At 31.6% G+C, this 25,094-nt stretch overlaps 1 protein-coding gene and 1 long non-coding RNA gene across 4 annotated transcripts; one reads left to right on the top strand and one right to left on the bottom strand.

The window, feature by feature from the left end:
* Positions 1-507: 507 nt before the first annotated feature.
* LOC105327079 (uncharacterized) lies at positions 508-19,985 on the bottom strand. 3 transcript variants are annotated; one of them, XM_034447073.2, is made up of 18 exons: positions 19,622-19,984; positions 18,498-18,680; positions 18,245-18,348; positions 17,945-18,074; positions 17,583-17,714; positions 17,271-17,365; positions 16,808-16,925; positions 13,685-13,872; positions 7,109-7,187; positions 6,901-7,022; positions 5,699-5,771; positions 5,388-5,554; positions 5,024-5,096; positions 4,649-4,804; positions 3,247-3,339; positions 1,954-2,007; positions 1,012-1,111; positions 508-918 (listed from the first exon to the last, which is right to left on the bottom strand). In XM_034447073.2, exons 1-18 carry the CDS (start codon positions 19,674-19,676, stop codon positions 603-605), a joined length of 2,238 nt encoding a protein of 745 aa, XP_034302964.2. In that variant the 5' UTR covers positions 19,677-19,984; the 3' UTR covers positions 508-602. The 3 variants fall into 3 exon arrangements, with proteins under 3 accessions (XP_034302964.2, XP_034302972.2, XP_065942457.1); XM_034447081.2 differs by having other exon boundaries at positions 508-915; XM_066086385.1 differs by having other exon boundaries at positions 769-918; positions 1,035-1,111; positions 19,622-19,985.
* LOC105317366 (uncharacterized) lies at positions 11,838-12,953 on the top strand. The gene is made up of 3 exons (XR_898287.4): positions 11,838-12,185; positions 12,369-12,488; positions 12,876-12,953. It is a non-coding gene; the product is annotated as an uncharacterized lncRNA (long non-coding RNA).
* Positions 19,986-25,094: the final 5,109 nt, after the last annotated feature.

Here is a 25,094-nt window from a genome sequence, read left to right as displayed (position 1 = left end):
ATACATTCTTATGTTTTTATACATTGAGTAAAAGTTGATTTACTAGTAACTGACGACTGAAATACCGAATATCCTGGATAAACTTGTTCAAAACACCCGAATTCGCGATTTAGAAGATAACCGGCCCTAGCCGAAAAGTGGTCCAGAACCAGTAGAGGTTGCAGACAGTGGCAAGCAAGTAGAAGATGGAGGGGAATAACAATCGATAGAAATAATATTATCAAGCATCACTTCATTTGTTAATTTTGTACAAAATATGGATAACAGAAAATGGTGTGTTGTGGTTTTCTTTCCTTTACATGAATAAACTGCTATAACATGTATATATTATATAAGATAATAGAAACGATTTTTTTCCTAAAGCAAGAATATGAAAAATGCTAAGATGATTTTCATTTACTTTTGACAAAATATAGGAATAACTTTAATTGGGCTTTATAATATTGATGTTCAGTGTCTTCTTTACATGTTTTGCTTGTAATTATACGCAATTTAGACATTTATGCAAAAAACACCCTGAGTTCAAAAACTGGCTGTCTCCTTTGAAATCGTATTCACAGTGCATCTTGTTGTGAATTAGCAGCACCTTCCACTGTAGGTATTCATGTGTGGTCATAGGTATTTTCATTGTCCTGACAAACTTGAGTAGTCCCATACTCCCCTTCCCTTCCTACAGTATGGTCGTACGTATCATCAGTGATGACTGGGAGTAGCCCGTACTGGTTGTCCGTCGTGTGACTATACACGTTCTCTGACGACGATGCACAGGCATTGGGTTGACTTTGATGAAGGTGGTCGTAATCTTCTTCCACATTGTCATTTTTCGTTCCCTCCACTTTTTGATTTGTTAATTTAATCGAATTTGGCTCACCCGTAGAAAAATCTTTTGTTCTTTGATTATTTTTGGAATATATTCTTCTGAATTATAAAAAAAGAGAAAAATCACTCCTATAGACATTAAAAGTTGTCAAATTGTAACGACATTTTAACAATGTTATCCAATTCCCTTACCGTTTGTAAAAAATGATGCTTACTATGCAGACTATTATTAAACCCAACAAGCCTGCGAGGACTGCAGCTATCCATCCTACATTTGTATTCTGTACCTCTTCTAAGCAAAGGAAAATCGGTCAATAAAAATATAATTTTGATTGTACAACCTTTTCTGATTGGCTCAACACATTCATGTTTTGTATAACATAACTCGCATGGATCACAGTATGACACTTGTACAAAATTAATTCACCTGGCGTTGAAAATTAATAGACTTAAAAAATGAGTTCTATAATTTTTGGGAGTTGATTTTAATCAACTCTCCTATGCAGTTACTCTATCAAACCGAAAGTGAAACAGTGTTTGGACCTAAGCACACATCATCACCGCTTACAAGACTTAGATCTTAAAAATAACAGATAAATTTGGCGTACTGTATGCTGAACCATTAATTTTCAAGGTAACGTATTTATAAATACCTTGAAAATAGTCAGGTTTTGAATAGTACGAACAATCTAGATATTTTTGTAGTCGTATGTATTCCTACGACGGAGTTAAATTTAGTCTCGTTCAACCATACGCTCGGCTGTATTACTCTTGGTAGTCGGAGATTAATATTGCTTGGATCCAGACATGTGTACAGTTTTTAGAAATATTTCGATTACTGATACATAGTTTGATGGAATTAATTATATCCTTAAATATTACACAAATTGATTCATATGGGGTTTTCTCGAAAGTTCGAGAATTCATATTTAAAAAATGTGCGTAATTCAAATAAAGATTAGAAACTACTTGTCATGCAAAAGAACATATTGTGATTTTAAAATTAATAATAATCGATAAAATCAACTCCCGTCAGTAGTTCAGTACTTTGATTATATTGTTCGAGGTATCAAAGGAAAATTGACCGGAAAACTTCCTCAATGAGCGTAGCATTAATCATTTTTGTATCCTTACCTCTTGGTAGTTCAAAATCAGCCAGTATTTTACAGCTATTGTTTGACTCATTATCTAATAATAAAAAAAATATTCCTAGAATAAAAGATTTTTAAACATATTCATTATCTTTTTGTTGGTAAGAAAATAATGGTACATTAAAACATTTTGTTCAACTTTAGATTTTAAATGCAATATTTTCACTTATTGTAATTAATATGAAGGTACGTTTTATTCAGATGAATAAAAATGTTTGAAGCCATCGTTTCCTTAAACTAATGCTTTGGATCCAAATAATTCAATTGTGATCAAAATATTTTTGAGATTTCATACAACCGCCATTTAAACTTTAAAAATGTATGATTCAATTTCTTATTTATCTTATAATTTTTGGGAAAATGATAAGTTGAATGATATTATCAAAATTGATAAAAACAAGACACAATAATGTCAAGAGTAGTTAAAAGATATCAAGTCTATGTCCACTTTGGAAAAAAGGTAATTCAATGTTTTTTAAGTTTTTTGGAAATTATTTCGGCATTTTTTTAATGTTAACAATATCTTTATCCTTAAGTGACAAACTCTTTCGTCGATTATATCAAAAGATTTAAAATCTATCTACAAACAAGTGTTTTCATTACATTTAACAGATATTCAATTTTTTTCAATATACAATTCAACTTATTAGAAACAAATAAGACTTCTTCAATGCTATAAAGATAAGATAATACCGGTATATAAAGTACAGATTATTTTATACCGGACCCACCATCAATTGTCAGCGACACTAAATGTACAGTGTGATTAAAAAGCGTTCGGGTTCTTCAACAAGATTAACCATTATGATCCCAATAAAAACTAGAAATGATAAGGGATAATATGAGATGATTATCGGTCACTGCTAGTTATTAGATTTGAGGATTATAGGATTATTCCCAATGCACAATGGCACAAAACTGTGATTTTGAATATGATTTTATGTTTGTATATACTATATACTAAGTTTTCATTAACACACATCTGTGTTTGATTAAACATCTTTTCATTAGTCTGTAATAAAAATTTGAGTTTTAAATATTCTGAGAAATACTGAATTATTAAAATCACGATATTAATAGTGAAATGTATTAATTGGAACGTGTATGTCAGTCGTATTACTCGTAATCAACTTACTGCATTCAAAAATGTGTATTACATATTTCATATAGTATTATGATATTATTTTTTAATCTTTTTATTTAATCAAAGAAAGTTCTGGCCTGAAAGTTAAACGATATATTCTAATAAATAAAACCCATTACCACAGTTTTATACCTTGTTCACAAACAAATGTTCGCAATGTATTCGCGTCAGACGTCTTCCAGTAGCTGTTATTCATCCTGTATATTTGAACAGCACTTGGAATTCCTTTAAAAACGAAAATTGATGACACAAGACACAAATATTTAATTACATATTAAATAACATAACATTTAATCTACAGAAATATAGATAAGCAATAATTTTTAACATAGAAATACGTTTTTGCATATATACAAAAATAGTAATTAGATTTATTTAGTTTAAGAAGTATTTTATTCATATTCACTGTATATATTGTATATATACAAGTCGAAATTTCTAACGCCCCAGGCAAGAGTTTTTAATACAATGTTCCTTATTTTAAATAATTTTAACAATAGCAATGATTATATATTAAGAATAAAAAATAACAAACCAATTTTCATAAAACTCTAAGTTTAATAAAGGGCTTTATAAAAATATCAAGAGGGCTCAAGTACCCTACGATATGAAAATAACAATATTAGAACCTTGTAGGTTTCCCATTCGCACTAATAACAACTTGTCATAGATTTCCCACTAATGAGTAAAAAACATTTGTGGAAGGTTATTCCATTTGTTTTTGTGGCCTACTTCATGCTGAGGAACTGTCTCACTCTTAGATTTATCCAATCTTATACACACAGGCAACTAATATGCGGTGCAGTTGCGCGTGCTGTGCGGTGTGTATCAGAAAGGTGAGTTACCCTAATGTAGCGGTCATGTTGACGTGTCGTTACATGACGTTTTGGCCTTCACGGTAGATCTTCAACACTTCTGGTTGCGTTGGATTTCAGATCAAGCCTTAGAATGATTACATGGTGTCTGTAAAAAATCTGTTGATCTGTGATGAATAATTTTAATTTAGAATTTGTGTTTTATTGTTTAGGACATCTTTTTAAAGGTAAAAGATAAATAAAACAAATACTGTGAAAGAAAACAAACCTATCGTGAAGCGCGATTTTCTTGGGCCACGCAAACTGCACTTAAAGGTTCTTGGGCAAACATGCACCGCATTGTACTCAATTGGTTTCGTTTTTCATAAGCAGTTAAGAGAAAGAAATCGATCGAATCGAGTTACTTTGAAAAACACATCCGAAAAACATATCGAACATGCGCTCCACGCTTTTCAATAAATACGGTCATGGTCGAGTGATTACCTACTTGAATTACCTGAAACAATTTCCTTGACATGAATAGTTTAGCATTTTAAACAGCAGTCGATAATGGTAACGACTTAAAAACTGATGTTAAAGTTTTCTAAATAATAAGAAAATAAAAGCGGGGTGTTAGAAATTTTTACCGGTATACATACTAGATTTATTTCTATGCTCTCACCATTTACATATTTTTCATTTCTTTACTTAACTCAAAAATAATTTTAATGCTACTTTACCTTTTTTAGTCAGAGGTTTTCCGGATAGTTTTATAGCGTTACTCATCTTTATCCCTCCACCGTCTATACACCGCAAGTTTGTGACGTCAGATATTGTCATGGCATATGGATCAGGGATTTGAAATGATCGATTTACTCGTTCACCCTGGGTGTAAGCTTTGATTATAAAAAGATTATTATACAGAAAAGGAGGATAAATACGTTCATTATTCATATATATTGCTCTGAAGGTTAAAATAAGTTATATTGAGGAACACACGAAAACAAAAAAAAACACCACTCATTATTATTAATTTGACGTAGAAATCTATTTTTATCTGGAATTAACAAAATATCCCTTTTATCAGTCCTTTCTATATATATATATAAACTTACAATTACTAATAACCTTGATTTTGATGAAAGCTATCCTTATTTCTTCATTTGTAGTAATCCCATCAATATAAAGCTGAAATGGAGAAAAAAATAATTAATATTTGTGGCCATGCATAAATAGTATTCTTAAATATGTGTTTTTTGTATATTCAATTCGTACAAGTTATTGCTTAAAGTAAACTTCTTAAAAATCTACTTTTACTGTTTGAGCTGATATGGCTAGAATATTGAATTGATATGTAGATGATATCAATTTTGTAGTAGTTAAAAGAGTATGTAAAAACTAAAGTAGTTTAAATGGATACGTTTTTTACAAGAGTCAAAATGAATGGTCTTAAATTTAATATATTTTTTTTTTACTTACATTTGATCTTGCATTGACATATGTCGTTTTAGAATCGGTCACAAATGGACCATTGGTATTGTCATTGGTATTAATATTTACAAATTTCTTATTTTCTTGTTCGTCTTTCCAATACAATTTCAAATTACTTTTTCTTGAAAATCTCATTGTTATGTTAATCCTTATATCTGGAAAACAGAAAAACTTAGATTATTGTTTCATTTTATCAATACTAAGAGATATTGTCTATATATAAATAACATTTAATATATTTTAATCTTTTTATCCATAAATAAAACAATTATTAAAAAAATTACAGGGGTTACACTTACCATTTAATTCAAACTTGGATATCAAACTGGCTCTTTTTTCAATTTCTACTGAGGAGGAAAGCCAACGTTCATTCTACAAATACAATGTTCTTATATTTTGACTATGGCATATGATTTGTTAATTTTTTTCGATCTTTTAACCATTATAATCATTAATGTTTTGTGAAACATAAAAGATGTGTAGTGTTCATTTACTAATTTTTACGAGAGCTTCTGTTAGCTTTGTTAAGCGACTGTTACGTATTCCTGTCATCTAAAGAGTTAACTATATTTGCAGATTATAATACAATGAAAAACACACCATTTGATACTGTGTTTCATTCAAAAGTCATTGCAAACAGAACATGGGTTTTAGAGATTAAGCCTTAATTTGAATTTGATCGATCAATATTTTTAAGGTTTTTCCACCCTTGATGTTTTAAAATTTAATCCGTGTAACTTTTGTTTACATTTGAAGATTAATCTGTAAACATTCAAATTAAAGTTAGATATTGATATGTTCCAAACATTTTGTTCATGCTGTAGGAGCAAACACAGGTTCACTCTCAGAGCAATTAAAGCAACAATTCCTCTCCAATTCATTTTTACTGATTTCCATATAATAAAGCAATTTTTTAAAGAAATTAATTGCAATCCTATTTTTTTTATGTATTTAACTTTTATAGGTCATTTAAACTTGCCAGTATGAAAGCCCTTACATTAAGAGTGAATTTTGTTACAATTTTTCAACCATGAATAAGTACAGTTTAGCGACATAAAACGTGTATAACGTTTGTAATGATGTTTCAAACTCACTGAAAATTGGTACATTTGTAATTCATTATATACTAGTATCCTGTCAAAATCTGCACAGAAATGTTTGCCTTGTTGGGAAAAAAAACTATAAATTGTAGTCTCTGTCAATTTGCCTATGTACGGTTTTATCAATTTTTCATTGAATTCAGCGATTTCAACTCAAACTAATCTCTATAAATTGTTGAACAATCGCATCATATCACTTTACATAGCTTGAAATGTGTTTAACAAAAGTCAATTTAAATCAAGAATTGACAAAACAATGCATTTAATAATACTAATAGTGTAACGATAGTATAACCGATAACGATAAGATATTCTAGAATGCTCACAATGACGTCATGCGACAATTTAAAACATTAAATTAGCACAAATGTACATTTTTAAGCTATGGTGTCAATACGTACGTTTGAAAGACTCCAGTTAATGTCATTATTTGATTCATCCTGTCTAAAACATACATCAAACTCTCCACCAAAAGTACACTGAAGTCCATTCCCTTTGTTCAACAAAGTTGACACTGTTTTGTCTAAAAACGTTTTTTAATTGCAGTAGAAAAGTTCAACACATAAGGACAAAACAAATCAAATATCAACAAAATTTTCCGATACTTACTGCAGGAATCTGCAATCATTGTGACATCATCTATTGAAATTTCTGTCTCGTTTTCGCCCGTTTCAAATTTAAACATAAGCTGAAATTTGGTAATATTCGGGCGATAAAAAAGTGTATATATTTCGTAAAATAATAATGTTTTTTCATAGTTATACAATTCTTTAAGCAACATCTGATGAAATTAACTTGACTTATATTTTAGAATGATATGAAAACAACAGAATAAATATTTGTTTTAGTTAAGGTGAACAGCAAATAATCTATGCTATTTTGATCATTATAAACGCTTTTAATCAAACCTTATTTAGAAAACCCCTTTATTGAATTAGTTAACGTAGTTCTGTAGGCCATCATTTAATAATGTTTTTACTTTCCCATACAATCAATAAGATAAACCCTAATGTTTACATGAATTAATGATATATTTATTATTCGTAGATTAAAGTGCCTTACTCGTCACATTTAAAGTTTAAGGCGCACGTGATCATTACAGGCACGTAGCATCGTTTTTGAAAAGGGGGGATAGCCTCATCCAAAAACAACTGACAAGCCAAAAAAGACGATTTTCCAAAATCATGGAAATCCTTATCCATCGGGGGGGGGGGGGGGGTTATGAGGTTAACATAGTATCCCTTTATCATTAATTTCACTCTTCATTTTCTTATTTTCACCTCAATCTTATGCATGGCCCAAATACATTATGGAACCCCAACTCCATGTTAGTTCATTTTTTTATATGGGAATTTAAATGCCCCCATGCTACCTGCCTTCATTATCTTGGAAGTTAGTATTATTTTACACAGAAAGATTATTATTTCATTATAATATAACATTCAGAAATAAAGTAAAATCAAAGTACTGAAGTACTGCCAGGAGTTGATTTTATTGAGTATTATCAATTTTAAAATCAACGATATGTTATGCAAATTTCAATTTTATGAATTCTCGATCTTTTCCGACAAGAATTTCGAGAAAACCCCACATGGATCATGTTGTGTAATATTTAAAGATAGAATTAATTCCATCAAACTGTTTATAAGTAATCGGAATGTTTCTAAAAATTGTACACGTCTAGATCCAAGCAATATTGAACTCTAGCCTCGTTCAACCAGACGCTCGACTGTCTCCCTTAATCTTCGAGAGAGACTCTGCCTGTCGGAGATTTACGGAGACAGCCGAGCGTCTTGTTGAACGAGACTATATTGAACTCTAGCGTAGGAATACATGCAACTACAAAATACAATTGAATTGTTTCTACTATATAAAATCTGACTATTTTCAAGGTATTTATAGATACTTTTCTTTTGAAAACAATGGTACAGCATACAGTACACCAAATTTATCTAATATTTTCAAGATCTAGGTCTTGTCAGCGTTGATGATTTTTGCTTAGGTCCAAACACTGTTTCACTTTCGGTTTGCCAGAGTGACTGCATAGGAGAGTTGATTCAAATCAACTACCAAAAATCAATAATAAACAGATCAGTTCTGCTGGAAACAATTTTTTGGTGCGAAATGATTACTAAAGAATAATCCTTAAATCATGTGTTTGCTAAATATTTAGACCCGCTTTAAGGTAGTATGCGAAATCTGTTTTCAAATTTCATAATATTTGACTAAACATATGTTTTAAAACTTATTCTAAATGTAAAATTTATACAAACCCGGCAGGATTCGAACTCATGACCTACAGGTTCGCAATTAATAGTCTTACCAATTATGCTACCCTGTTAGGTAACAATTTTGGGAAAGAAAACATTTATAAAATTATGATTGATTTTATTGATTATTTCGATAGGAATAAGTCACAATATGGATGTGTACCATACCACCTTACCAAGAGCTTGCACCTGAAGTCTGCAGTCTGTTTCAAACTTAGAATTGATAAAGGCGGGATCTACACATCTTTAACTGTCCAGATTTGAAAACATTGAACTCAACAACACTTATCTGTTTATTTCCCGTGAAACTGCGCCAATTTTACACATCAGAGCAGATCTTGGGGGAAAATTATGATTTGGACAGTCAATGAATACTACATTATAAAAAAAATCATCCCTCGATCGGCACTGCCTTATATAGGCGACGAAAGGGATACCAATGGATTTGGAAGAGGATTTGTTTTTAAATCCTTAAACAAAAAATTTACTCATTCTAGATAATATGATGTCAAGTGCCTCCAGGGATCCCCGGGTCAATGAATTGTTTACGGAAGGGAGCCATCACAGTTTCGTTTCAGTCATCGCTATCAATCAAAACGTGTTCTACAATAAGGATGCAACCCAAAGACGATATTTTCATTACTTAGTTATGTTTAAAAATCCGACAGACCAACAACATGTGAAGATACTAGCTCGACAGATGTATCCTGATAATTCCGAGCATTTGATGAGACATTTCAAAAAATCAACGGAAAAACCTTTTGTATATCTCTTGATAGATTTTAACCTAACAATGACTGAATCAATTCGCATGCGCACTGACATATTTGCAATCATATCTATAAAAGAACACTATTAAATCAAAGTACTGAAGTACTGACGGGAGTTGATTTTATCGATTATTATTTATCTTAAAATCATCGATATGTTAATTTGCTTGGCAAGTAGTATATAATCTGTATTTAAATTACGCACATTTTTATAATATGAATTCTCGGACTTTTCCGACAAGAATATCGAGAAAATTTCTAATGAATCATGTTGTGTAATATCTAAAAATAGAATTGATTTCATCAAATTATGTATCGGTATTTAAAATATTTCAAAATTGTATGGATCCAACCAATAATGAACTCTAGTCTCGTTCAATTAGACGCTCGGCTATCTCTGTTAATCTCCTACAAGTAGAGATACCAGGTCACGTGATAGCTCGATGATGCTACCTCTAAATATAGAATGACTCTCTGCTTGTCGGAGATGTACGGAGACAGCCAATGGTTGTTCGAGACTATATTGAACTCTGGCGTAGGAATACGACTGCAAAAAACTTCTAAATTGTTCGAATTATTTAAAATCTGACTATTTCCAAGGGATTTATAAATAAGTTTCTTTTAAAAAAATGTTTCAGCGTACATTACATCGAATTTATCGAATATTTGCAAGAACTAAGTCTTGTCAGCGGTGATGATTTGTGCTTAGGTCCAAACACTGTTTCAGTTTCGGTTTGCCGGAGAGTTGATTAAAATCAACTCCCAAAAACAACAAGTGATGAGGAAGGTGATGACATGGAGTCTGGTGATGAATCAGAGGATGAAGATTACGAGTGAAATATATTCTATAAATTAATGTATATTTGATATATCTTAGACATTTATTTTGTTACTGTCGATCAAAGAAGAAACATGTCTTGGGAGAACTAATTACGTGAAATTTTATTACAATCCCCATAATGCTAGTAGTTATTGGACCATGCAAATTATTTCGGTATGTGAGAAAAGATGGTAAATATGTTATAAGCACATATAAAATCAGAAAATGGTTGCAAAAACAAGAGATCTAATTTACAACGACCCCTACTGAGACGTGTCATTTAAAGTATAAAAACGAGGATGTACCATTTAATGTCTTACCAACAGTCATATGAATACACAGACAAACTTCAAACAGTTGTCAAAAGCTACAATAACACGTATCAGAGAACGATTGGCATAGCGCCTTAAAGTGTCACCGGTTAAAAAATGAAACAGTTGTATGTTGGAGAATGTATTGGCCAAAATAAAAGATCTTCAAAGATTAAAAAGACAAAAAATATAAGGACACCTTTTAGATTTAAAATTGATGGTCGCATTCGTCTCACCCATCCCAAGTATCCATTTTTCCGCGAATATGATGAAAGTTGGACGGGTGAAATATTCAACATCTCTCAGAGGGTTTTACGTGGTGGCTTACCCGTTTATAGAGTTAAAGATTTTGATGATGATAAAATTAAAGGAATTGTCTATCAATCAGAACTTAAAAGTTGATGTGAAAAAGGATGATCCTTGGAAGGTAGAGAAAATATTAAAGACAAGGGGAAATGGAAAATATAGACAATACTTTCTGAAATGGATTTAGCACCCTAAAAAATCAATTCTAGGATCAATGCGTCTGATGGTTTTTTATGATATAGGACAGTGCACTTCTCTAGAAAGGTAAACATCAAATTCCATCTCATCAGAAAAGAGGGTGTACATAAAAACAAATTGCTTAAAAATGAAATGATCGATGGTGGACGATTCTCATCATTTAAATATTTATACTGTATATTATAGATTAGGGTGGATGTCATTGTAAAATAGACGTGGGAGGCTCTCCGTCCAATGCTTCATAATTGTAACGTGAAAAATTTTAAAATGTATCTATAGTTATTGTCTGTTGTCTTTTTTCAAAGTTAACTCTTGTGTTTCTCCTGACTGCATTGGAGGAAAATAAATTAACTTCTATCATTTGATTTAAGGTGGCTCACTACACCTTGAAATATTTTCTCAAATCAGCAGAAAATTACTTGATTATGAGAGATATCATAATGAATGGAAGTATTTAAGTCAAATAGGCAAAAAATGTGCAATTTTCGATGAAAAATTACATTTTCAAAAATTTAATTCGGTTAACATAAACAAAGGCTCCAGGTGGATTCGAACTCATGATCTGCGGTTCAGAAGCCCAATACTTTAGCCAATGAGCAACCCAATCGAACGATATAAACAGTTTAACAAAACATTTAAATCACTATCTTGTGACGTAGTATCTTAAGGTGGAAGGCTACATCGTCACAACATGTCTGACTTCCGTTCGAAACGCCATTGTGTTCCGGATTGATAACATTATGTCGTGGTACAAAATAGCTATACACCGTTTAATTGAACTCTTCTAACTAAGGAGATGAGATAGGAATGAAATCACCAAAACGCTTAGAAAATATGTCAATTTTCTTCCTGTTTAATGCTTTTAACTAACATTGATTATCAGCTGTTTTGTACGGAAAACGTGGAATCTCAATAATATACAGTTTCCCTGCTCTGCTGCTATTGGCAATACATTTTTGTCATGTCATCTGCAACAGACGATCATGCATATGTGGCGGATTATCGATATAGGTAAGCAGATGTCAAATTTTCATTTAAACTATATATGTATGATGAATATAAAACGAAAGTACCGTAGTACGATCTCTTGAATTGATCCTAACTTCCCAAATTAAAAAAAAAAACATTTGCAGTAAAAGACTTTCATTGAAACTTTGACATTAAACTAATGTATTTTGGTTAAAATAAATACAGCTAGGTAGCAATAGCAATGGAGGCCCAGATTTGCAAGTCAAATGAGGGAAAGACAGAATTCTGAAAAGGAGCATGTTTTTCATTTCCACACATGCATGTGTATCACTATGGACATCTAATGTATGTATTAATATGCGTATGGTTGTTGTTTATAATTGCTATTGTATATAAAAAAGTAAAAGGCAATTTAACTACTAATATTTTGTTTTAAAGAGTTAAATATATATAATGCATTCATCAAAAATATAATATTTCAGCTTCAAACATTATCATAAGCACTACTAATCTCATATCTACATATTTAGCATAGACTTGTTCCTTTTTTAATTTTTCTTCGTGATTTTTATCAAGATATTTGAGACCATGTAAAATAAAGAAAGACAACTCTTAAACAGGATCTTTTATACCAAGATTTTTGCAATAAATAAGTATTTCCTTTAATTTTTCAATTTCATTCAATTTCTTTTCTTCATCCCATTAACCAACGAATATTGTTTATATTTTGAGGTTTTTGTGGGATTTTGTCCAGCAGTTTGCCTTAAAGGAATTTTTTTATATTTCAGTTTTATATTTATGTGGATTCCAATAAAAATCATACAAACTTCATTCATGATTTTTTCTGTTTTTCATTTCTAAACTTAATAACATTTCACTTTCATAAGAATTTTAAAACAGAAATGTTTAAAAATTTGATTTTTTATCTGGAACCAGACTGATATTTTAAAAATTCTCTAAAAAATAGTGTATTGTATTTTGAGGTCTATTATTGTTGAATATTGTGCCTAGTATTGGTAACAAATGCATGCAACAAAAATCTCCTACACTTATCTGGTGTAGAGATCCACCTTAAAAAGTATAAGTCTGGGTGAATTTTTATAACATAAAAATTGATTAATAAGATAAATTATTTATTATTCAATCAAGTGGCAAACTCCTTATCAGTTATTAATTACTGTTTTAATCAAATGACTGAATTTCATTTAATCTCATAAATCAGTTTCTTAATTAATCAAACTCATAAGATGATGTCATAGGTAGTCTTACACCTTAGGAATCTACCAAGAGGCTACTTCATAGTAAATCTAAGGGAGGCTACTGCACTGGAATCCTATTTTTTTCCTTCTGTGAAAAATTGAGGAAATCATACTCAGTCGATGTAAATTTCTAAAATTACCAAACCTTCCTGTTCCAGAGTTTCGTCACTAGCAAAAATATTATAAAATTATAAATTCTAGTTTATAGTTTAATAGGGGCTTTTTAAATATTAATAAATCGTTTTGTAACGTTATTTTTTGTTCACTTAACAATACTATTACCTTAAAATCATTAGTCATGTTTATATTCCACTCGACTAAATGCCATATTGTATTTGTGTTGCTTTTGTACGTTGAATTCCTTATTTCTACCAAACTCTGGTTTTCATCAGCTATCAAATCCCATATAATGACATCCATCGATACAGGCGTTTCGGTGAAGTAACGGAAACGAAGACACCAGTCGGCAGCTTTAAAAAGTAACAATTTGAGCAGTTATAACAAAAATGCATACCAATTTTTATTATTATTTTTTTATTCGCTTTTTACATTTCATACCTATAACAAATCTTAAATTTAACTTTCGATATGTTGTGTAAAAACCTTTGTAACGAATTGTGTTTTTTTTACCAAGAACCATACAGTTCTTAGGTTTAACGTATACACATAAAAGTTTAAATGTACCAAAGAATCTGTAGAGGTATAAATCGCAAACTTAATTAAGAATGCTGTAAATTCTATGTGTGAATTGTATAAAAAAAAAAAATAATTGTATTCCTAGTAGTAAACAAAATTACAGAGAGGATAATCAAAAATATATGTATTATATTATATATTATTTTTGAACACTGGTAATTGTATTTGTCCAAATTACATAGCTCCGATATATTTTTGTTAACAATCATTAAAATGATAATTATTTATAATTGGTTTGTAAATATAGTTGTAGTGGAAGGAGTTATCTGTTTTCGTTTATATCCTAAGCGAGATTTTGTTGGTACAATGACCGAAAAAAAATTATTGCAGAAGAGTCAGTCAAGCACCTTGTTGTAAGTGAATAATATCATCTATCTATCATGTTGTTAAGTTACACTCATTTATACATAATGTCTACGTAAAGCTGCCGTTATAAAGGCATGTATTCTTATTCAATTCGAATTTCCCCGTCTTTGTTTAGGTGTGTGTGTGTGTTGTTTGTTACCCTGAATCCTACCATAATATTCATTCCTAAAGGGGCATGGTCATTATTTTTGTCAAATTATATTTTTCTGTTTTTATTATTTACGATGCTTTAGGAATGCATTTCTAATGATCAAATAAAATTTGAGAGTCAGTTGTAGAGTTCGTGCAAGATATATGGCTCACAATTTTATGTCATGTAAACAAGGCTCGTGCCCTGTTTTTGTTTACATACGTTTATTATACCAGTTAAAAATCGTTTTCAACCTGCTTTGTCTATGTTGTAATTCATTTCAAGCATAAATAAACAGTTCCTAACGTTTAACACATTCATTTTAGGTCTAAAACTGGACCTTATACAGTTTGATATTCAAAATGTAAACAAAAACTTTGTTTACATAGCAAGAATTGTAAGCTTTGTAACATGCTTACAACTCAACGAATGACACACAAATTCTAATTACCTATTAAGAATGCCTTACTAAAGCATTGTAAACGTTAAAATCGGAAAAATAATTTTTGACAAAAATCGTGACCATGCCCCTTTAAAGTCTGTATGTGTTGTGTGTGTGTATGAATGTTTATTGGTGTTTCTTGTTTTTGTGTAGTTTTCACGGTGATTTTATTGATGAAAATAAAGTTCAATAACTAGCTGCGAGTTTTGTTGTCATTACGAGGCAGCATAGTTATTCAAAATTATCATACAAGAGCTAATACATTTGAATAAACTTTCGTTGGTTTATCCTATTTCACGAAATTGTTCTTTACAAGTCCATATATATCCAAAACTAAATTGTTAATCACATTTATTTTTATAAAAGAAGCCATTTACTAAGGAAATACCTCTGTTTCACATTCATTTATTAATTCAAAATATATATTGTTCAAAATACAATGATCTTTGTTCTTTTATTTTATCACTGTTTTAACATTTTTGTATTTGTTTCAAAGCAATGGTTTTCGCGTCATTTCAAAAAAAACATTATAGGCGAAACACTTTTTTCATCTACAATTTTCCTTTAAAAAATTCTAATCGCTTGCTCGTTGTTGGCCAAATGATTCACATCTATTATCTACTTTACTACCAATATACGTATCTAACAATAAAAATTTGGTGTTTGAATTCAAATACAAATGCTTAATTTTAGTAAATAAAAAAATCATAACATTTTTACTCGGTAAGTACAGTTTGCGTTTTGTGAAAAATGCCATACCGAGAAAATTATTTTTTAATAATATCAATACATTCATCATCATATTTTCAACAACAATCAGTTTAGCCTTCCGCCTTAAATACAACAATTTTTGTTTTATCAACATTAATATTTAGCATTCACATGGGTGTGTATTGCAATAAACTATTAAGCATATCCTGTAAATTGTTCTCTGTCTGGCTGTATATTGTAGACTGAATATGTGTACATTAAATGTCGTCAGCTGTGTTTTATAAAAAATATACTTATGTTTACCAGTAAAAATCAAAGTACTGAAGTAGTGACGGGAGTTGATTTTATCGATTATTATTCATTTTAAAATCAACGATGTGTTACTTTGCTTGGCAAGTAGTTTATAATCTGTCTTTGAATTACGCACATTTATATAACATGAATTCTCGGACTTTTCCGACAAGAATTGTGTTGTGTAATGATTAAAGATAGAATTGATTCCATCAAACTATGTATAAGTAATCGAAATATTCAAAAAATTGTATGGATCCAACCAATAATGAACTCTAGTCTCGTTCAACCAGATGTTCGGCTGTCTCCGTTAATCTCCAACAAATAAGAGGTCACGTGATAGCTTGATGATGCGAACTCTAAATATAGAATGACTGTCTGCTTGTCGGAGATTTACGGAGGCAGCCGATGGTTGAACGAGACTTTATTGAATTCTGGCGTATGAATATATACTACTGCAAAAAATATCTAAATTGTTCATTCTATTCAACATCTGACTATTTTCAAGGTATTCGTAAATAAGTTTCTTAAAAACCCATGCTTCAAGATACATTACATCGAATTCATCAAGAAACAAATCTTGTCAGCGGTGATGATTTGTGCTTAGGTCCGAACACTGTTTCACTTTCGGTTTGCCAGAGTAAATGCATAGGAGAGTTGATTAAAATCAACTCCCAAAAACACCTTTAAATGCATTATTAGCAAAAGTTTTTTTTCTCTAGTAATAAGAGAAAAACGCAAAGTGGATATAACATTTTGTGTTTTTTACCTTTGAATTTCATCCTGGAAATCAACACTGCCGTTTGTTCTGAAGCTGCATCAGATCCATTTACATACGCATAGTACGATGCATTATAACTAAGCTTTGGGTCGTTTTGTGGAGGACTCTGTTGCATAAAAATAGAAACATTTTACCTATTTTGTATTGCACACACTAATTGGTAAGATATTAAGGTGGTTCGACGCACCGATTTCTGGGGAAAAGATACCTAAAAAATTCATCAAATACCATATTAGTACGTTGAGCCACCGTAAGAATTGATGTTGTTTCTACTATGGTAAAACCTGTAACTGATTATCTAGTCATTTGTTTCGTGTAAACAACACAATTTTACTCACAGTTTGAATAAAAAAAAATCATTATTTTATTCTTTTTGAAGATTTATTGATGAAAATTAAAAATCAGAATTAAATTATATTTTAAAAATAAGAGTACAATAACATTAGCTCACATTTTGGATGGACCATGTTAAATTGTTGTCTTTTGTATGCCATAGGAAACAGTCGGTGTCAGGTTCAAAAGAACACGAGAAAAAGTCATTATCATCTGAAATAAAAATCCTAATATGCTTATGATAATCTAGTCTCAATAATGATATCATTCTAAAACTCCATGGATATTATTTGATGAACTATCGAAATAGTTTTATTTACAATATGTATCTTCAACACACACTGTCGTCTTGGTGTTTTTAAATAAAGATACCTAACTTCTTTTGCCAAGTAAACAGAACTAGTAATAATGTGTATTTAAAAAAACTGACCATCATAGTCCTGGTTTTTGCAATCTTTCTCCTCGAATTTAACAGCACCATTTACACACTGGTAAACCAGACACCAAGAGTTGTTGGGTGGAAACAACGGCTGTTCAGTTAGACGATTGGAGATATTGGCATCTTAAATTTAAAATGAAATTTTCTATGTTATCACTATATTTGTCAATGTCTGATACTAGCCACAGTTTGTACAATGATGTTAACAATGATGATAACAATGTCATCGCAGAAATGCATGTAACTAATACGATTTAAAAGATATCAAATTGTGGCATGTAATGAATTGGACGAATCAATAATATCGAAAGAAAATGTCATTTAATCACACGAATCATCTAAGAAATTGTTACCTTTTTCGTATATACTGATTGCATTGTCACCACCGCATATAGCTTCTCCATCACAAGTATAATTACACTGCTCTGCATTTTGTAAAGCGCTTTGATTGAAGTCAGGTTGTATGCATGTGCATAAATTGCCCTTTGAAAAAAATGAGATCAACAGATATCATTTATTTCATTTTATCCCCTGTAGTAAAATATCTATGCATATTTTGTTTATTTGAATTCAAATGAAGCAACTATCGTACGTCACCAGCATGAAGCAACATATCGCTTTGGTTGTTTGTATAAGGTATAATGGAAACCTACCTGTATCGCAAATCTTTTTGATTTACTACACAAGATCTGACATTCTACTACAGAGGCGTTCTCAAGTGAAGAGAACTGCATTTCACCTGGCTTCTTATAACATCCTTAAAATACAAATGATATCCTTTAAACACGTTTAGTTTTCTGAGCAAGATTTTCATTTAAATGCAGTAATTTAGAATAAGGCACTGATTATTCTGTAAAGTTTACATTATACAGAAAAAAGTCTTTTATATAAACACATTTGGTTTACCTAATAGAGATAAATATGGCGTAGTATAAATATAATTGTTGGTCCAAAGCTCCGTAACCTCGGTAAGGTTACAGATATCTATTTCTTGTCCATTCAGGGTAGACAACTCAAAACCTTTCTGTTTGCAATACCCCCTTGCATCCTCCCATGTTTTACTTTCGTTGACATATATATACTGGTTTCCTGAGGGTGTCAATAAAAGCAAAAACAAAAATTAAGCAACTCTTTTCTTTATTTGATATACTTTTCAAAATATTTAAATTTGATTTAATAGTAAATATACAAGGAAATCCAATTTTGTATGAATACATATTTATGTAAGTAAAATGTTCAAAACAATCAGAATCTTTACAAAAAGAAAGAAGTCAAACCATATGAACATTTTGATGCATAAAGTGTTGAATATATGCTAACTGATGTTCCTACACGCTTACTAAAGTGGTATGTTAACTTTGAATTTACAATAGGACAAATGAATACGTTTGTTTCATTGCGTTTCAATCGCGTACGTCCCGGGGTTTTTCCAAACCTCTCATCATCTCTTTAAACGTTGTTATAGTATTCATCTTTCTAAAGATTTCATGAAGGAATCCCCTAAATATTTACAAACAAATTCAAAAAGTTACTGTTAATTCTTTATATTTTTGTTAAAACTGTATTACCCCAGCATTTGGAACATGAAGAAGGTCGCCATATGTAACTGGTGTCAAAGCTGAACACTACTCATAAAAGGCATTGTCCGCATACTGTGCTTGCATTGTCGCTATCCCTACAACCCCTTTATAAGCTGCAAACCTTTAACAATGCAAAATACTTCGCTGTAGAGTTCTAACTATCTTGAATCGCCGTGTTACTCGGTCGCAATGAAATTATAATTTTTTACGCACTTTTCCAAGCTAACCTTTAACAATGCAAACTGTTTCGCTGTAGAGGTCTAACTATCTTGCATCGCCGTTTTACTCGGTTGCAATAAAATTATCAACTTTTACGTATTTTTCCAATGCTAACATTAAACGTGTACAATCGTGTTAAACGAATTTGAAGAGTTGTATAGCTGTGTGACTGTGTCTTTTTACGAGCGTGTTCAGCTTTAACAGTCTTTTTAAAGCATTTTATATTCTTACCGTTCACTCTGCATATCCATCCCGTAAAAAGAAAAACTACCAGTCTTAAAATCATTTCGTCTTTAACACTCAAATCCCATATATCTTCTCAAAACACTGGTTTAAAAAACACTTTTAAATCTGGTAGAAATGCAGTTCAGTTGGGGCTTTCCGCAAATACAGATAATGAAATTCAGTCGAGTGAAACTATTTCCTCTGTCTATTTTATTATTAATCCTTGGAGTGTTGATGTAGTAACCGATAACACGCTCTAAATAATCTCATTCGAATTCAGGTTTTTTTATTATCAAAAGATTTTTCCTTATTTCTACAAAAAGTCAGTGTGTGTTCAGGATCTTAATGATCATTTCTAGATGCAAATTTTGTTACTCATCTACAAATAACAGTAAAACAGGAAGTGTTTCATCTAACTAGACATTTCTACGCAAAACAACAAAGTTAGTAACAGAGGGCGTTTCTTTTTATAGATAAGGGAAGTCATTTTCCTGTAATACATGGTGATGTTCTAGTTTTTTGTCGAAATTTTCTACATGAAATATTTCCAAATTATTCAATCAGGTATTACTACATAAGGGTGTGTTTTGGACGATTCATTTAACATGATATGAAATACCAAGCATTATGACATGTTTTTAAAATACCCCTTGTATACAGGATTTAGTTCCTAAAACTAGAAATATTTCCAGAATATGAACATGCACTGTGCCCAAACGCCTTGTCGTCACATTCTACGATTAGAATGTCTTACTCTGAATTAGAAATACTCCAGCGAAATAAAATGACAAAATGGTTCGGCCGCACTTAAATGACTTTCGTCATTACACTTATTAAACAGTATTCTGATTTTTTGGTTTTGAAAAAAATTACAAGTACATGTATTGTATCATTTTTTTCTTCTTCTACGTGTGTAACGTGATAAACATAGTAGCAAACCGATAGTATTTGAAGAAAAACATCTAAAATCGTCCTTGTTGCAATAAAAGTTCATATAAGGTCAATTTACACAACCGTTAGCGGAAACAGCTATTTCTTCATCGAAAGGAGGTGCTTAAGTTAAGAGGAAAAGGTTAATTGAACTTAACATATGTGTGACCATATTTAATGAATATGTTTAGTGCAGCTTTCAATGGAGAGTTATTCGGATCTCGAAGAGGCAACAAGATGCTTTACCGCCTATCCTGTTCATTTTATGACATCCGCACAAGATAAACCAATCAAAACGAGACCTCTATGGGTCATATCATTTACATTCAGTGTACTTATAAAGGATACATTTTCTTTATGCTATATGCATATTAATACTTGAGGTTTTCTCAACCTTATTAATATGTTAGATTTTAAATTTTCAATCTACAGCAGGACAAATGGGTCTCACGTATTCGTGTACGTTCAGACTTTCTTTAAAGTTCTCTTTAAAATCTCAAAAACATCCCTCTCTTTTTCTCTCTCTCTCTCTCTCTCTCTCTCTCTCTCTCTCTCTCTCTCTCTCTCTCTCTCAAGCCAACATCATCTCAAAATACCGAGTTAAGGAACATGTCCGGTAAAAACCAAGCCCATGCTTCTTAAAAACATCGAGTTTAGATCTATTTCAAATATTAAAAAAAACAGTCCTTATTTTTAAAACAAAAACCAAAAGCTTGTGTTCAGGAACTTATTAATCATTTCTTTAAAAAGGTTTTACGCCGAGCCACAAGGTTAGTTACAGGCGGCACTTTTTTTACAGATAACCGGATATCCTTCTCCTGTGCTACATAAATACGTTTTATTGGTGTAATTGTTTTATGCAACGTTTCTAATCTTTTGTTGGTACAAAGTATTCTTGATGAAAAGTTGATACTTCTATTCAATCAGGTACCACTACACTCGGGTGTTTGGACAGTTCATATTAAGCCATGATTACAGAAAATAACCTTATTAAACGTATAAGAAATACTTATGACAAACCTCTTTAATCTTTAAACCTATTATTTCCATAATAAACGAACATCCACTGCGCTGGAATTTCTCCCAGCCATAAAGTAATTTAACTTTATTTTGCTGAATCCTTTCCTACCTAAACTGTTCTGTGAGTACGACTGGAGTAACATAATCGTCACTAAACTTGTACATTTTTTACCAAAACGTCATATAACTACTACCATCCTGTACCTGCTTCAGAACATACATGTATGTACACAGCCAGGTGAGTAAACGCAGAAGTTTATATGGGTACAAACAATTACAGTAAAAGTTTGTATGGGTACAAACAATCACAGTAAAAGTTTGTATGGGTACAAACAATCACAGTAAAAGTTTGTATGGGTACAAACAATCACAGTAAAAGTTTGTATGGGTACAAACAATCACAGTAAAAGGATTTAAAACACAATGTTCAGACTAAATCATACCATTACCTATTGACAAAAATAGACATAGTAATGTACTGAGATATTTGATTTTAAAACATATGCAAGTATTGCACTCATCATTTTCCTCTCCAATGCTTTTCTGACCTAATTGTTAGTGAGCCGCTAGTCTTTAACAGAGAGCATCTTTAAGGGGTCCAAATCATCAGAAGGAAACTCTTTACTTGCATGAGAGGAAAGGGAAATTTGAACTTAACCATATATGTGTGACTTTATTAAAAGATTGATGTATTTTAACCTCAGATGACAAGGATAGGTTTTCATATTTTTATAAATCAACAAGATGTATTACTCACTATCCTATGTATCACTACATCCGTACAAGATATAACCGTGGTAACAAAAGCTATATGTGTTATCGAACCTACGGGGTGATTAAACAAGAGGCCAATTGGCCTTAACGGTCACCTGAGTAGCATATATCCCATACACAAACTTGTCACGGAGTCTCATATATGCATCTAATTAATTAGGTTCCATACTGGAGTAGAAAAATTAAAAATTTGTAATGACGACCACATTTCAAAAAGAACCGTGAAACCTATAATTTTGGTGAAAAACTAAAAGATCTGGTCTACAAAATCATGAATTCAGTTTTCCTTTCAGGTGTGTGGGAGTAAAGAAGACAATTTTTAACGTTATATGCTTTAACATCTATACATCCATTTTGGCCCTGCCCTAGAGTCAAAACCCATCCTTGAGGAGACACGAAAATCAAAATTTCAGTAGAGGACTTCCTGGTAAACTTAATAATAAGTCAGTTTTTTTTATACAGATGTGTGAGAATAGAGAAGGAAATTTTCAACGTTAACATTATATGCATTAACAATATATTGCCATATTGTGCTCCCCCCCCCCCTTCATGTCCTGAACCCCTTGCCAAGGGGCCATGAATTTCAAAATTTAGGTAAAGGATATTGTGGATATCATAACCATGTATTCAGTTTTTTGCCCACATGTGTGGGAGTAGAGAAGAAGATTTTCTAAGATTTAAAACAGTTTTACTATATGGCCATATTGGCCCCACCCTAGAGCCAGAACACCTAACAAAGGGGTCATGAATTTCACAATTTTAGTAGAGGCCCTCATGAACATCATAACCATGCATTTAGTTTTTAACAAATATGTATGGGAGTAGAGAAGAAGATTTTCTAAGATTCAATACATTTTTACTATTTGGCCATATTGCCCCCACCCTAGAACCTGAACCCCTGACCCAGGGGTCATGAATTTCACAATTTAGGTAGGGGGCCTCATGGACATCATAATCATGCATTTAGTTTTTAACAAATATGTATGGGAGTAGAGAAGAAGATTTTCTAAGATTTAATACATTTTTACTATATGGCCATATTGCCCCCACCCTAGAACTTGAACCCCTGACCCAGGGGTCATGAATTTCACAATTTAGGTAGGGGGCCTCATGGACATCATAATCATGCATTTAGTTTTTAACAAATATGTATGGGAGTAGAGAAGAAGATTTTCTAAGATTTAATACATTTTTACTATATGGCCATATTGCCCCCACCCTAGAGCCTGAATCCCTGACCAAGGGGCCATGAATTTCACAATTTAGGTAGAGGGCCTCATGGACATTATAATCATGCATTTAGTTTTTAACAAATATATATGGGAGTACAGAAGAAGATTTTCTAAGATTTAATACATTTTTACTATTTGGCCATATTGGCCCCACCCTAGAACCTGAACCCCTGACCCAGGGGTCATGAATTTCACAATTTAGGTAGGGGGCTTCATTGACATCATAATCATGCATTTAGTTTTTAAAAAACATATCTGGTAGTAAAGAAGATTTTCTAAGATTTAATACATTTTTACTATATGGCCATATTGGCCCCACCCTAGAGCCAGAACCCCTGACCCTGGGGCCATAAATTTCACAATTTTGGTAGAGGGCTTCATGGACATCATAACCATGCAACCAGTTTTTTCCTCACATGCGTGCGAGTATTGAAGAAGATTTTTGAAAATTTGGCTTTTTTCATATTTGGCCCCACCTGTGGCACCCCAGGGGTGGTAGATCCGTGAATTTCACAATTTAGACTCTTCTTACCATAGAGATGCTTCACACCAAAAATGGTAACAATTATCCTGGTAGTTTTCAAGAAGTTAAAAATGTAAAATTGTTAACGCACGACGCACAGACGCACGACGCACGAAGACGGACGAAGACTAATTGCAATAGGTCACCTGAGTGACTCAGGTGACCTAAAAAAGCAAACCGTTTAAGCACAATACCTCTTTTTTGTAGAATTTTCACAAGATTTAATTTCAATTTTATACTCAATGAGTTTAATATTGGTTTATAAATTTCCTGAGAAGAGTTAAAACATACTTAACTCATTATATAGATTAGATCGATTGATATTCGTAATACATATACAATTTTATACAATTATTTTAGGTTACGAGAACAAGCTCATCGCCTTCTGTGACGTCAGCTTTTTGTCGAGTACCAGAAGAAGGGAAACATTTGCTGTCAAGGAATCAATAAACTGTCTATCGTTGATGAACACTTCCGACCAAAACTATATTTGATACAGCCCCTGGTTTCAACCCTTTAATCACTATTTCTTGCATGATAGATTTAAAATTGTTTCAATGAAAGATTCAGACTTTAAATCATTTTTAAAATTTCAGAATGTAGGCTCAATACTGACGACAGTATGTCTTAGAATTACATAATTTTTCACCCCAAAAACTATTGAAATAATGCTCAATGATTGTATTTTATCACCAGTAAGCATCCTTGTTCAAATTAAAACTTCTAATCAATATACTAGTTCCGTTATGTCAATTTCTTGAAAGAGTTTACATTTGTTTTTCATCTAAATTATTCATATAAAGTGGGTGTATTATGAAATTATCTTTATCGTCGGTCAATAAGTTACATTTAATAAGAGAGTGTGCTTCATTTTTTTAATGCACATATTATTCACTGTATTACCGTCCCACATTGTTGTATTGCAATGTAGGTTAAGAAGAATATTAATACATGTTATTTCAATTTATATTGATGCATATGTGTAATGGGGAAAATATCA

This window comes from Magallana gigas, chromosome 5 (assembly GCF_963853765.1).
Source record: "Magallana gigas chromosome 5, xbMagGiga1.1, whole genome shotgun sequence".
Lineage (NCBI taxonomy): Eukaryota > Metazoa > Mollusca > Bivalvia > Ostreida > Ostreidae > Magallana > Magallana gigas.
Note: the sequence above shows the minus strand (reverse complement) of the source record. Positions and strands in the feature narration are given on the sequence as shown.